The 16,018-nt window shown below is 37.3% G+C and overlaps 1 protein-coding gene across 2 annotated transcripts in view; it reads left to right on the top strand.

Annotated features, from left to right (window-relative positions):
* Positions 1-1,702: 1,702 nt before the first annotated feature.
* Positions 1,703-16,018, top strand: part of Rc3h2 (ring finger and CCCH-type domains 2) — a 53,635-nt gene continuing 39,319 nt past the window's right edge. For both annotated transcript variants that reach the window (XM_021193475.2, XM_021193474.2), the window contains exons 1-4: positions 1,703-1,911; positions 5,405-5,440; positions 9,995-10,291; positions 13,574-13,691. In XM_021193475.2, coding sequence (XP_021049134.1) covers positions 10,061-10,291; positions 13,574-13,691 — 349 coding nt within the window. In that variant the 5' untranslated portion in view covers positions 1,703-1,911; positions 5,405-5,440; positions 9,995-10,060. The remainder of the gene's footprint in view (positions 1,912-5,404; positions 5,441-9,994; positions 10,292-13,573; positions 13,692-16,018) is intronic.

Genomic DNA, 16,018 nt, shown 5'->3' with positions numbered 1-16,018 from the left:
GGAAAAGTATATCAAATGGAAGTAGAATGGAAAATGCACACACAGTAGGTTAGGGAACATGTATATATAAAATTACTCTTCACTGTCCAGTTGAAAATAACAGAAATGTGTCAGGTGGTGATGGTGCACACCTTTGAGTCCAGCACTCTAGAGGCAGAGGCGGTCAGATCTCTATGAGTTGCAGGAGGCTTGGTGTTATACAGAGTGAGTTCCAGGAAGGCCAGGGCTACATAAGAAACCCTGACTTGAAACAATATCTAAGTACACTGTAGCTGTCTTCAGGTGCACCAGAAGAGGGCGTCAGATCTCATTACAGATGGTTGTAAGCCACCATGTGGTTGCTGGGATTTGAACTCAGGACCTTTGGAAGAGCAGTTGGTGCTCTTAACCACTGAGCCATCTCTCCAGCCCCCGGGAACGTTTCTTTTTTGATTAGCATACTTGATGAAATTATGAATCATAAGTTCATGTACAGCCAGTGGGGCTGCCAGGAGGTGGTGGTACATGCCTTTAATCCCAGCACTCGGGAAGCAGTCAGATCTCTTGAGTTTGAGGCCAGCCTGGTCTACAGAGCTAGTTACAGGATAGCCAGGGCACCAGAAAACAACAAACAGGTGGGGCCAATGGATCTTTCACAAACAAATAAAAAACAAAATGCAAAAAATAAAACCCCCGGATCTTGTCACACTTGCCAGAATCTCTGTCGCTGGAGCTGCAGCTGTAAGCAGCTGTGAGCTGCTACGGTTATGGGGTGTGTGTGTAGATAACTATTAGGGAGTCGGATGAATTCTTGCTGTGCAGGCCAGTCTATGATTCTGACTGGACCTTTCAATTGCTGGGTTCACAGCGATGCACCATCACATCTGGATTGTAACTCATGTATATTTAAAGCTTCATTAGAGAAATTCCCATATTCTGACTTAAAGATTATTATGATGGATGTGGTTGAATATTTTGTTTCACATTCAGTTGCACATCATTAGCATAGCATCAACCGTTTAGGATTACTTTGATAAATAAATTATAAAACTAAAATACATTTTAAATATGAGTTATCATACAGCCTGGCATTGTTGCTTTTCTCATCCTTATTTTCAGTCTTTCTTCATTTATAAGAACATAAAGGATAATTCCTACCTTACAGGTTGCCATAAGTTCTCTAACAAATATTGAGTTATAATTCCAAAACTTGAAAACTTTGATCCTTCTCCCTTTTGAGGCAATTGGGATTTTAGATGAGGTAGGTGGGTTTGCCAAACGTTTTCATTTTGGTCCTGGTTTTTGTAAACCGGAGAATTATTTGCTAATCTGGTTAGTATCTCACTACAAGAGAGTGGACTGTAACATGGATGTAGCAGGTTCTGCTCTATGGATGACAAATTTAACGTTGGCTTAATCCGGCAAGCCTCTTGGCTCAAGACTTAGATGTGCAGGGAGTTTCCCATAAGGCCCTTCGTCTTGCCTAGTCCTCGCATCATCTCCCACAGTACTCTGGGGTTCCCTTGTCATGTGACGAGGGTGGCTTTCTTCTTCAGAGGGAAACTGAAGCGCAGTTCAGGTGGCGGGGGCCACTACGCTTCCCTTCTGCCCCAACTCCCGGGCTTGCGTAATCTCGCGTGAAGTGAACAGTATCTTCTCGCGAGAGCTAAATCGGGATCCCTCCAGGTCCGCCTCCGTGGTGAGGAGGAGGAGGAGAAGGAGGAGGAGGAGGCGGAGGGAGGGAGGAGGAGGAGGCCCCGTCGCGGCCTTCGCCGCCGCCAACGGGGCTGTCCCTGTAGCTCCCGATGGAGTTTGAGGCCCTGAAACCGCCGCCGAGCTCTGCCCCGGCGAGACGAGGCGCCTCCGTCGCCGAGCCGCGCCGTCGCGGGGCCCCCGGGAGCGGCCCTTAGCGACCCCGCCCGGGCCCCTCAGGTAGGGCGGGGGCGGGCAAGATGCGGCTGGGGCCCTGGCCCGGCTGCCCGGTCCCCAGAGGTGGGGCGGGGAGCTGTCTCTGCCCGGCGGCCTGTGCACGGTGGCTGCCGGTACCCCGAGGGTTGGGAGCCGCGGCCCGCACCTGACACGGCGGAACCCGGGCCCCGAGGAGGCCCCTCGCTCTGGTAGGGCTTTTTGATGCGAAGCGAAACGCTCAAATGGCCACCTTTCTCCGGCACCGGCTGAAGGGACGCCTGTGACCACTGAGGAGCCCACCCGAACAGAGGCCGGCTTCCTTCTTTGCTTATCCCATGTAGGAAGAGAGGCTTTCGAAACGGTCCCCGAGATCAGGTCCTGTCTTAGCGTTTTCTTTTCAGCCCTCGGGCTTACCGAGACCACAGCGCTGGGATGGAGGCGATCTGAGTGTTGTAAATAGGGACCATGGCCAAACAATGCCCAGGGAGGGCTTAACCTCCCTGGAGGGAGATGGCTGGACCAGGGGATGTGACTAGGAGCGATGGCATGAAGCACAGCCAGGGAATTCTGCTATAGCTTTCTTTCCCCCTTTCTTCTTATTTTCCTTGGGGGAGCCTCATAAGGAGACTCTTCCACCATCTTAGGAGAATGGTGGAAAGCATCTTTGTTTCTAAGAGAAACAGCTGTACTTTTCTGTCTTTAGGAAGGAGATAAGGATAGCTGTCATTTCCATCCTTGAAATCACCAGAGTTTTTAAGATACTGGCAGACACAGCCTTCACACCAAAATAGTCTAAAGTAATCACAGACATTAACTATTCAAATTCAGTTATTCTCAACTTGTTTAGATTTTTGTTTAAGCTCTACCTTGGTTCTTTTTAATCCCACTGTCCTCTTACCTTAGGACCCTAAGGAATTTCTTCTCACCTTGACCCATTGTAATTAGAGTTGACTTTATATCCCGAATAAAGTGTTAAAGTATTTTACTAATCTTCCTGTCATTTTTAGTAGTCAGGCTTTAAAGTTCCAGTAAAAACTTGTTAACCAGAGAAAGCTAATAATGGCACACTAACGTGATATTATTTGACAGAAGGAAAGAAACGAATGTTCTAGTTGGTGGGTCTAGTCTCTATGGTTAACTTGTATACACAACCTAAGACTTGGAATCCTTAAGAATAGTTTGTAGATTCCTGGGTCTACCTTTTATCTGGTTAAAAAAAACTACATCACTGTTCTGACATCAATATCCATGTTAAATTGTTTACTTAAATTGTTTACTAACACAGTCAGTTCTTGAAAAACCAGAGACTATTTCATCCTATTAAAGGCTATTTTCCAATATTACCATTGTTTTGTTGATTTGGTGATTCATGTTTCCCACGTTTCAGAGTTTGGAAAATTGCTTGAAGGACAAAACGCTTAATATATTTTCTAGTCTTGTTTAGAGAAGACAGGTACCGTAATTAAACAGGCTTTTATTCTTAGAGAATTGAATTGAAATCTGATTCACTAGTGGAGCCTTTGAATTACCCGGATGAGTTATTGTTGTGTTAGTATGACATGCAAGAAGACGTTCTTGTTCATGTTTTCATTAATTTAGTTTCTGTGTTTGTAATTTGCTGCCTTCCAGTTGGCAGAGGCATTATTTTCTACACTTAGGATTTTATATTTAAAACTAGAGTATGTTATGTGATGGGTAAAAATGCTATAAATTTGTAACAAGGTTTGTTTATTTTGTTTTTTGTTTTGTTTTGTTCTTTGAGACAAGATTCCTCTTTACAAGTAGCCCTGACTGTCCTGTAACTAACTCACTATGTAGACAAGACTGACATTGAACTCAAGAGAACACCTGCTTCTGCCTCATGAACACTGGGACTAAAGGTGTGCACCACCATCCCTGACTTAACAAGGTTGTAATAAGTACTTGATTATTTTTGGTTGGACTGGGTTGAAATTTCACTTCCTAGAGATGGAAAAAGGGAAGTCTATGGTTAAAAATAAAGCTAGTTGGAAACTAAAGATGATTTGCACCCAGTCTCGTGAGAGTTGTTGATTACATCTCTGAGTTTTCTAATTCCATTTCTAAATCCAATTTCTAAATCCTTAAGTGTGTGACTTTTACCTCAAAATTTCTAATAATAATCAGTTCTTGAGTATTATTTTACTACTATTTGTAGTCGAGATTTGCTTGTACTACCTGATAGCCACATATGACAGTTAAGGACTTAAAATGGAGCTAGTGTAATTTGAAATGTGTTGTTAAATGCAAAATATATACCACATTTCAAAGACTTACTGGAAAACTCTATAACATTTTAATATTTAGGTTTTTACGTGATTACATGTTAAAATGATATTTTACTTATAAAATATACCACCAAAAATGATTCCGCTATAGTTTTTTCCTTTTTAAAAATTTTGAAAACCAGAAATTGTTGTAATTTTTTATGGTTTTTTTGTTTGTTTGTTTTGGTTTGGTTTTTTTTTTTTTTTTTTTTTTTTTTTTTTTTTTTTTTTTTTTTTTTTTTTTTTTTTTTTTTTTTTTTTGTTTTTTTTTTTTTTTTTTTTTTTTTTTTTTTTGTTTTTCCTTTGGAGACAGGTTTTTTATGTGTAATCCATGCTAGCCTCGAACTCACAGAAATCCACCCACCTCTGCCTCCTGAGTGCTGGGATAAAAGGCATGTGCCACCACTGCTGGCAGTTTTTTGATTTTTTGATTCAGGGTCTCATTTGACCCAGCCTAGCCTGGAACTTGCTCTATAGCCTAAGCTAACCTTTAACTTGTCAACTGTCCTCTTGCCCTGAACTTCCTTAGTATTTATAGGACTCAACTGCCATGCAGTGGCACCATACATACCTACATACATACATGCAAACAAATATACATACATACATGTGGAACCCCAAACTTTCCCAATGGTATCCTTTTAGAGTCAGAATAAGTAGAGTACTAAGAACTCAGTAATAAGAAAGATAAGGTTAGCCACATGGTGGCAAGAGCCTTTGGTCCCAGCACTTGGGGAGGCAGAGACAGGTGTATCTTTGTGAGTGTAAAGCCAGCCTGGTCTACAGATTGAGTTCCAGGACAGCCAGGAACAGAGAAAGAAAAGAAAAGAAATATAAAGTTATCTAGAGGCAGAATAAGTAATTAAGTTCAGTCTTGAAATATTTCATGTTTAGCCATCACTAAAGAAGCATGTCTTTGCTACTTAAAATTGGAATCTATTTCCCTATTAGAATGCATTGAAAGTTCTATCTTACTTTAAAAATTGGGTTCAGCCCCTAATTTGAAGAGTAAAATTTGATCTCATCCATTTTATAGATTAAAACAAAACAACAATTGTTGTGATATAGCACCTTTTTTATCCAAAATTTCTTACTTGAGAGCTGAGATGTAGAGTTTGCTTCCATTACCTTCTGTTTGCCTGTTTTTTTAGGTTAAATCTTAAATTGTACTTCTGATGCTTTTAGTATGATTTTAAGTCTAAAGCTATGTTTTGTTTTGTTTTGTTTTGCAGTACCGGGGATTGAATTTAAAGCTTCACAAACATTAGGCAAGTGTTCTACAACTGAGCATCCTTGAACAAAACTAATTACTTTGATATGTTCTATATGGGGAAGTATCAGTGTAGTCCACTTTAGTACTCAAATGTAAATAATGATTGTTTAACAACCAACCTCTAAGAGTATATTTTTATAAGCAGAGTTATAAAATACTATGTTACACTATTATGTTTTACACACAAAGTAGTGCAAAAGGCATATACTCTATTCTGACTGTTTAAAAGTGTCATGGTCCTGAACTGACTGTGTAATATAAGTAACAGAAAATGAAAGTGTTTTGCTAATACACTGTTTATTTCGGTAAAGAAGTTTGTAATTTGCATCTATATAACAAGTCTGTTACTCTTTGTATATCATGAATTTGGACTCATATCAAGGAACTTATAGCTTGGGAGTCTGAGCCTGTTTAAGGTTCTGACCTTACTTTAGTATTTCTCCTCCTATGCTTTACCTTACGCCTTTTCAGTGTTGAAAACTAGATACTGAATTTAGTTAATAGTGAGGATGTTTTCTCAATCTCTGTAGGCATCTAGATTTTTGGGCTTTTTAGTCTATTTTATCTCAACTTGAAACATGTGAGAAGTATATTTGGGATAAGTGCTTTGCTAGTCACTATAAATGTTAGCAATTATGATGTTATATCTACTGAATCAAATAAGTCATTGTAAAATTTATTACTATAAGCCTAAAAGTTCTATAAATTAGTATACTGAGCTCTCCGTTGTTTGTTTATATGCTTTTAAAACTATTAAAATAGTAAGAGAGCTGGACGTGGTGGCGCATGCCTTTAATCCCAGCACTTGGGAGGCAGAGGCCGGCGAATTTCTGAGTTCCAGGACAGCCTGGTATACAGAGTGAGTTCCAGAACAGTCAGGGCTATACAAAGAAACCCTGTCTCAAAAAACAAAAAAACAAAAACAAAAAACAAACTAAAAAAATAGTAAGAGGTTGGGCATATAAAAAAAAAAAAAATAGGAGACTGGATGGTAGTGGTGCACACCTTTTAGCCCCAGTACTCAAGAAGCAGAGGCAGGAGTATCTCTGAGTTCAAGGCCAACCTAGTTTACGAGCTCCAGGACAACCTGGGCTGTTAGAAAGAAACCGTTTCAAAAAAAAAATTTTGGGATAATTGTAAAAGTATTTAGATAAGCTTAAGAAGTACCTTTTAAATAGAGAGTTGAAACTCCTATGTCACCAATTAAATATTTTAATGGTTATGCATGTTTCTATGTTTTGGATAAAATATACATTTTTTATTTGCATAGCTTAGAATTTATTGACCTTAATACTAAAGGAAAACATCTTTAGGAATCAAATCATATTGTGTAAGGAAATTTTAGTAAGTTTACTATCAGAATCTGTGATATAGCAGGGGAAAAAATTGACAGTGTGGTCAGTTTCATTTGAGCTATTCTTTACATTTTACAGGCATTTATTTAGTTTCTAATATGAATTAGTATTAAAAGTTCTTGTCTAGATAAATATATGTGTGTATGTATGTATGTATGTATGTATACACACATATATTAAAGAGCTGTCAGGTACATCTGGAGCACTGTCCCAGTGGTCTTGGAGAGCTCAGGAAAAGGGTATTCGTTCTTTGCTGTTGTCAAGCAGTTTGTGAAACCCTAACTCAGTAGAGTCAGTGTTTCTACACAAATGTCTGTCTAGCAAAATACTAATTTATGTTACTAATTTGGCTTTCCAGTTGTAGATTTAAATGAAATTCATCTTTTGCCTGGATTTATAATTCTGTAGCCAGAAAATAGAACATCAAATATGTTAGTTTCAAAAAGTATTTGATCACCTGCTTATTGGCAATCTCTATACTTGATAGTAGACTAACTGGTTTCAGATTGGTGGCTCTAATCAGTTTGAGGATAAAGTGTAAAAATAATTTATATCTTGACAAATTTGAGTTGCTTAGAAGTAAATATATTGATATTAATATATAATTTTTTCATTAGAGCTGTTTAGTAAAGACTTTTACATTATATGGGATGCTTTTTTATATATTAAGAACTGTTTCAAGATTACCAAGTAAATTTTAATTTTTAAAATTTTTTTAAAAAGTCTTTTACTTTTTAATTTTTTAAGACAGGTTTTCTCTATATAGCCCTGGCTATCCTGGAACTTGCTCTTGTTCAAGGCTGGCCTTGAATTCACAGAAATCCCCCTGCCTGTGCTGCTGAGTTGTGAGATTAAAGGCATGTGCCACTACTGCCTGGCTTTAAAAAAAGAAAGAAAAAAAAAAAGAAAGAAAGAAAGAAAGAAAGAAAGAAAGAAAGAAAGAAAGAAAGAAAGAAAGAAAGAAAAAAGAAAATAAATACAAAAGCACTGTAAAGGCTACTGGAGTTTTTGTTTGTCTCTTGGGGTTCTGGGACGTGCTTACTGTTATATGTTTCTCTTTCCTGATGCTAACTACTCTTTCTGAGCATCTAGCATTCTGTACAACTAATGTATTTTGTAAGCATTTGTATGAAATAAAATATTTGGTCGTTTAATTATCCTAAATACCTATATTTAATATTTACCTGATGGCCTTTGTCAGACTAATGTAAGTTTTGAATTGGAAAATATTAAGGATGTGTGAGTTATAAGTAGTATAGTTTCGATTGTGACTCTTGCTAGGCAATGATGGTATACACCTTTAATCCTAGCACTTGGAAGGCAGAGGCAGGTGGATATCTCAGTTCCAGGACAGCCAGGGCTACACTGAGAAACCCTGTTTCAGAAACAAACAAAAAACAAAACAAAAAAGAAAGAAAAAAGAAAAGTCAAAAGAAACAAAGCAAAACAAAACCCAAAAAGTATATTGTGACTCTTGCTTGCTTTACTAAATGCTATACAATTACTAATCAAACAAGAAAATATATATGATTCTCTTATAGTTACTTTTCTGTGTTTGTACTATAATCAGTGCAGAGATAAACATTTTATATCTTGTTTTCTGCTTAGAACTATTCCAAGAGAATAATGTTCTATTTTTCTAAGCCAACTCTATTGGGCCTGACAAGTTTTTAAAACACAAGACACATACTTTTGTCAAAAGTATTATTGTGAACTATAACAAAAAAATTTAGATAATTTTTTTTTTCATTTTATTTTATAGAGGGGCGAGTTACATGTAGCCATGTGCATGTTAATGGACAGCTTGTGGGAGTTTGTTCTTTCTTTCCACAACATTGGTCCCAGGGATGGATCTTGAGTTGCTAAGCTTAACTGTACATGCTTTTTTCTGTTAAGCTGTCTTATTGGCCATAGACACTGTTTTCTTTGCTTTTCTCATTATTCTTTATTTTTTCAGTTATAGACAACGTCTCTGTCATCACAGTCATCCGTAGATTTTCAGTAACTCACTACGCTGAGGCACATCTGTAATGTATCATAGACTTCCTCCTTTAGATGCCAAGGTGACATTTCACAAAGAAGTGTAGCACATTGTTTTGATGGTTGTGGTACTAGGAATTGAATCAGGGTCTTCTGACTGCTGAGACTGACTGAGCTATATCTCCATCCCTACCTACAGTATTATTTTGATCAATAGTTTCTGAAGCTTCGTAGCTATTAAGCCATATCAGTATATTTTGAGGTAGTGGCTATCCAAAGAAAACACTTCAAACTTCAAATAGTCCAGCAGTTTGTGTTCTTTGGTTTTTCCTTTTTTAAAAAAAAAAAAAAAAAAAAAATGTTTGTTTGCTTGCTTTTTTAGGTTTTTCTCTTTCTTTTTTCTTTTTTTAAAGATTTATTTATTTATAATATGAAAGTACACTGTAACTGTCTTCAGACACATCAGAAGAGGGTATCTGATCGCATTACAGATGGTTGTGAGCCACCTTGTTTTGCTGGGTTAAACTCAGTCCCTCCAGAACAACAGTCAGTGCTCTTAACCACTGAGCCATCTTTCCAGCTCTTGTTTAGATTTTTCAAGACAGGGTTTCACTGTGCAGCCTTAGCTGTCCTGGAACTCACTCTGTAGACATACTAACCTTGGCCTGACAAAGATCTACCTACCTCTGCCTCCCAAGTTCTGGAGTTAAAGGCATGTGTGCCACCACGAACACATTGTTCGTGTTCTTAAGTAGAGAGTGGGAGGTAGGGGGTATGAGATAGTAAAGATGCTTACTGCCAAGCTAGATGATCTTTGTGTCCTCAGATCCCACATGGTGGAAGGAGAGAACTAGCTAGCAAGCACACATGGCACACATGGGCCCACATACATACACGTAAACACACACACAAAATAAAAACATTAAACAATAAAAAATAGAATGTATTAGTCACTAAGAAAAATACACAAAAGTTTTGATTACTATTGCATGAACAACCAGTAGAGTTTAGTTGAAAGGACTAGTATTATTAAATTGTCTCTGGTTAATTTACAAAATGTAATTCAACTTATAGTTTTGCTATTTATTGTTACAGAGACACCTAAATCCTATATTTAGAAATGTTTTAGATTCTGGAGTGGTGGTGGCTTATTTTAACAGTTAAGTGAATGACTAATAAATATATTGTTAATGCTTGCTTTTGTCCATTTGCAGCTTAAAAAACACTACACATCAAAATAATGATCTGCTAGATTGCTAACCCGAGCATCAGCTTCCACAATGCCTGTGCAGGCAGCTCAATGGACAGAGTTCCTGTCCTGTCCAATCTGCTATAATGAATTTGATGAGAATGTGCACAAACCCATCAGTTTAGGTTGTTCACACACAGTTTGCAAGACCTGCTTGAATAAACTTCACCGAAAAGCGTGTCCTTTTGACCAGACTGCCATAAACACAGACATTGATGTGCTCCCTGTCAACTTTGCACTTCTTCAGTTAGTTGGAGCCCAGGTAAGTGTCCAGTATTTTTACTGGTTTATTATATCAGTTGTCAAAATTAGTTCATTAGCTGGTACAGACATGTTGAATGGTAGTTGAAACCTAAAAGGTGTATTTACTTTTTGTGATGTGTTCCTACAAAGATTTTTCTTACTGCTATAAATTCTTAAGCAAATAATGAATCCCATTACAGTTATATATTTCTTTGTTCTGGCTTCAGTACCAAAGCGAGAATTTAGATATATAAGTACTTTGGTAGTTGAGAACTGTTTGTGTGAATGTATCAGTTTGCTAAGTCATGAAAAGAAGTAAAATCAGAGGTTTAGATAGAAAAAAAAACAAAACAAAACTAGCCGGGTGTTGGTGGTGCACACCTTTGATTCCAGCGCTCGGGAGGCAGAGGCAGAGGCAGAGGCAGAGGCAGCCGCCTGCCTTCTGAGTTCGAGGCCAGCCTGGTCTACAGAGTGAGTTCCAGGACAGCCAGGGCTATAGAGAGAAACCCTGTCTTGAAACAAACAAACAAACAAAAAACCTAACTAAAGCCCTTAGATGGAGATGTTGTTGGTCTTATTTGTAACTTCAGTTGATTGATCTTATTATCAAGTAACAAATTCATACAACATCTTATGCCCCTATATGTTGTACAATGACTATTCCATTTTATATAATTTTACTGAATCCTAGCAAGAACCTAGATTTGATAAAAAAAAAAAAAAAAAAAAAAAAACTTTTATTTGATGAGGGTCTGTTCTATGGTACATATAAGAATAAATATTCTAAATGTTCTTTCTGCTTCTTAGCTCTTTAGGTACCTTTTACCCCTACCTCCAGATGAGGAGAAGATGAAATTTCATACATGGCATAGTAAATGTTAAAGTAAGAATGACGTAGCCTAGCCTGGTGGCACATGCTTGGAAACTCAGCACTTGAGACAGTTCAGTGCCATTCTGGCCTACAGAGGAAAACTTTCTCAAAACTCAAGTGAAGCCAGGCGTGGTGGTGCACGCCATTAATCCCAGCACTCGGGAGGCAGAGGCAGGTGGATTTCTTAGTTCGAGGCCAGCCTGGTCTAGAGTGAGTTCCAGGACAGCCAGGGCTACACAGAGAAACCCTGTCTCGAAAAAACAAAAAAAAAAAAAGAAAAGAAAAACCCTAAACTAACTAAAGCAAGGAGTTTATAGTTTTATAAGAAAATTTCCTGGCTTATTTAGTAAATTTAGTAACTCACTGTGTTAATTTTTTTAATATCTTGATAGATGAAGTTGTCTTTTTAAATACTCAAAATCTGTTTTCACTGTTTTAGAATTTTGGCAGTTACTCTGTAGTTATAGGATCATAGCTTAATTGACAGCATCCTTTTTCTAATGGGTCATAAAATAATGATATCTCTTGCCAAAGTCACACTTTAAAATCCACTAAAATACTTACTTTTTTGCAATAGTGCTAGCTAATGCCTGTCTTCTATAGCGAAGGCAGTCTTAGTGTTCCTTCTGAATAAATGTGTTATTTTAGTACGTAAAATAACCTATGGATCTGTGCATTGTAACACAATCTTTTCAGGCTCATCTTTTCACTGTCTCTACTTATATTGGTCTCCTGACCAGTTCTTAGATATGTTATGTGTGTATGTGTATGTGTATGTATGTGTATACGCGCGCGTACACACACACACACACATTTTTTTTGTTTTTGTTTTTTCGAGACAGGGTTTCTCTGTATAGCCCTGGCTGTCCTGGAACTCACTCTGTAGACCAGGCTGGCCTCAAACTCAGAAATCCACCTGCCTCTGCCTCCCGGAGTGCTGGGATTAAAGGCATGCACCACCACACCCGGCTGTTATGTATACTAATGTATTAGGGATTTTGAAAATGTCTTTTCCTACGAGGATTCTTTCCTCTCTACTTTCAAGAAATTACAAATGTTGCAGTTCTCCAGAAAGTTTATTATAAACTACACTAGTAAATTGCAACCCTTCTCCAGTTCTTTCTTGTGTGTGTCTATCCATATATGTATCTTTATGTAGGGATGTGCACAGCTTTAAATCCTTACCTTTACTTTTGTGTATCTCTGTATATGAATGTCACATGCATACAGTTGCTCTAAAAAGGATGTAAGTTCCTTGAAACTGGAGTTAAACAGCTATTGAGAGTTGCCCAACATAACTGAACCTGCAGCATCTGGGAGAGCACCAAGAGCTCTTAATCACCAAGCCATCTCTCCAGTCCTCTCTTATTATATTTCATTTCATTTACAGTTGCATTGTATTTTCTTTGATTGCCTTCTAACATAGTATTTGTTTATTTGTTAATTTATTGGCTTGTCTCTTACCTCTGTAGAATTTAAACTCTTTGAAGCAAGACATTTTCATTTTCTCTTTGGATTATTAGTGGATCCATACCTAGTGTAGACACATGAGAAATAGTCTATAAATGTCAGTGTTTGTGGGACTGGATTGAACTCTCATAATAACATTATAAAACAAGTAGAGTTATTTTTATTTTGCATATGTGAAATTTGATACCAATTAAATACTTTTTTCAAGGTCAAGTTTACCTACATTTTTTATTTTTTATTTTTTCCTTTTTTCTGGTGGTAGAGGTTAAACTGAGGGCCTCACCTCTGCTAGATGGGAATTCTCATAATTGAGTTACATCTCTGGTACTTATATTCTGTCAAGAGAGTATAGGTCATAAGTTGTAAATGTAATAGGTTAAACCCTGTAGAAGCAGTACTAGATGGTATGTGGTAGAGGCAGACCCTTGACACTTTCTTTTTTATTTTGAAATACTTTTAGATTTACAAGAAGTTGAAATAAAGTAGTACCAAGAACACTTGTATAACATTCCACAACTTCCCCTTATATTAGCATCTTTTGAAAATTTTAATTTTTTTGTGTTGTTTCTGTGTGTGCATATGTACATCTAAGTACAGTACCTGCAAATGCCAAAGATCTTGGATCCCTTGGAGCTGGATTTACAGGTGGCTGTGAGCAGCCCAATGTGGGTGCTGGGAATTGCACTTGCATACTGGAAAAGTAATGCATGCTCATAATATCTAAGCCATCTTCTGCAGCCACCTCACATTGACGTCTTTCATAATTATGACATAGTTATGAACTCTAAAAGATTAACATTTATAAAATATTGTTAAATTTAAAGCTTTGTTTTAAGTTGATTTGTGGCTTTGATGTAGTGTTTCTGTATTATAATTTTATATTAAGATTATTAGCAGATTTATAAAGAGAAATTGCATGAGCTGAGTGAATGCACCTCCGCATTTTTTTTTTTTTTGTAGGTACCAGATCATCAATCAATAAAGTTAAGTAATTTAGGTGAGAATAAACACTATGAAGTGGCAAAAAAATGTGTAGAGGACTTGGCACTCTACTTAAAACCACTAAGTGGAGGTAAAGGTAAGTTCATAAGAAGTGTTGTATTGCTGTGGAAGACCTGACCAAGTGTTAAATGTTGAGCTCTTAATGGTTGCTTGAGTCACTGCCTGTCATTGAGCCTACAGTCTATTCTATTGGATGAATATACAAGTATAATAAATTATTTTAATTGCTTTGACAAAAGCAGAATTGTAGTTTATCACTCTTTTTCTGGTTAGCTAGCTATTCCTTATAAATGTAATAGTTTTTGAATGTGTCAAATATTTATTTTGTGCCTGCTAATAAAACATGGGCTTGGGATGCTTTCAATACTTTACAGGAAAATACATCCTTGACCTACATGTAAAACTTACTATTTCAGTAAAAGGAAAAACTATAATAAATAGTATGATAAACTAAGTTATATAGTGTAAATGATAACTGATATAAAGAAAATATATAGGGTTTAGAATAGCAGTGAAAGAATAATGACTCTTAAAGGTCTGTAAATTTTAAAGAAGGTCTAATGATGTTCTTGTTTAGAGTGTGGCTTTTGAAATTGAATTGAGGTAAAAGAGGTTATGTATGTAGTTCCTGGAAAAGTGTTTTCTAGGCAGAAGGAATAGTCACCCAGGGTATTGTCCCCTTGGCCAGAGGCTCTCCTTGGAGTGATGTGAGTGAGGAGACTGTCACAAGAAAAGTTGAGGTGAAATAGAGTGAGGGAGGCAAGGTGATATACTGAATTTTAGACCATTTAAAGACTTGAATGTTTGCTCTGAGTAAAGTTTGGAAGTGGTTTTGAACAGTGATGACATAATGATGTTAAAAAGGATCACTTCGTTCTTGAGACTGTGTAGAAGGACAAAAGTAAAAGCAAAAAGTTAAGAAGCATTTGAGGCAAAATTAGTAACAGTGGAGCTTGATACCAAGCTTGATACATTTTGAAGGTAAGGCAAGAGTATTTCCCTAAGAATATTTCCTAGATTTGTAGTTTGAGAGGCATAGTTAAAGGGGCAAGTGTAATTCTTGAAGTTTTTGCTTGCGCACCTGCAAAGAGGCTTGCCTCAGCTTTTTCATAGATCAGGTTTGGGTAAGGAGCTCAAGTCAATTTTGGTTATAGTAGATTTGAGATATCTTAAGATTCACTTAGAGTAGTCAACCTTCCTAACACTGTAACCCTTTAATGCAGTTTCTCATGTTGTGGTAACCCCCAGCTACAAAATTATTTTTTGTTGCTACTTCATAACTGTAATTTTGCTGCTGCTATGAGTCATAATATAAACATCTAATATGCAGGATATGTGATACATGACCCCTGTGAAAGGGTTGTTTGACCCCCATAGGGATTGCGACCCACAAAACCACTGACCTAGATGGTACTGAATAGCCACTGGATGTATGAATTTTGAAGTAAGCATGAGGTGCATGGTCTGTAACTTTGGGGATTATTATGATGTGAATTTTTTTAGAGCAATAAGACTGGATGAGATCATCTAAATAATGTGTTTATAAGAAAGTCCCTTTAAGCAGGTAGATCAAGGTAGGGGTTACAAACTGCTGTCAAAGGATGCTAGATAGAAGAAAATTAAGAAAATGGAATGTTCTGGAAACAAAAATAAAGTGCATTAAAGAGTAAAGTCATTAGTTGAAAGTTGCTGGAGCTGGGCCTGGTGGTGCAGGCCTTTAATCCCAGCACTTGGGAGGCAGAGGCAGGCGGATTTCTGAGTTCGAGGCCAGCCTGGTCTACCAAGTGAGTTCCAGGACAGCCAGGGCTATACAGAAACCCTGTCTCAAAAAACAAAAAAAAAAAAAAAAAAAAAAGAAAGTTGCTGGAAAGTCAAGCAAAGTGCATGTAATTGTCTTTAAGTAATTTGGTGTAAGAGGTATTATGGCAGATTGTGAAGGAAGAGGTTGGAAATAGTATATATAGAAAATGTACAAGATAGCCAGGCTGAAAGCAGCCTGGGTTGCATAGCATGTTTTGAGATCAGTCTAAGCTATGTCTTCAAAAAAGGGAACAGTGAGAGAGAAAGGCAGATGATAGACGATTTAGTATTTAAGGAAATAAAGAAATATGATAATTAGCAAAGGGAAATGGATACTTTAAAAAAATCTATTTCCGCTGGGCAGTGGTGGCACACACCTTTAATCCCAGCACTTGGGAGGCAGAGGCAGGGTATTTCTGAATTCGAGGCCAGCCTGGTCTACAGAGTGAGTTCCAGGACAGCCAGGACTACACAGAGAAACCCTGTCTCGAAAAACCAAATAAATAAATAAATAGATAAATAAATAAATAAATAAAAGTCTATTTCTATTTTTAAGACAGGTGAAATGGTAGCATACTTGTTCTTATGTATGGAGGAAATGAT

This window comes from Mus pahari, chromosome 3 (assembly GCF_900095145.1).
Source record: "Mus pahari chromosome 3, PAHARI_EIJ_v1.1, whole genome shotgun sequence".
Classification (NCBI taxonomy): domain Eukaryota; kingdom Metazoa; phylum Chordata; class Mammalia; order Rodentia; family Muridae; genus Mus; species Mus pahari.
Note: the sequence above shows the minus strand (reverse complement) of the source record. Positions and strands in the feature narration are given on the sequence as shown.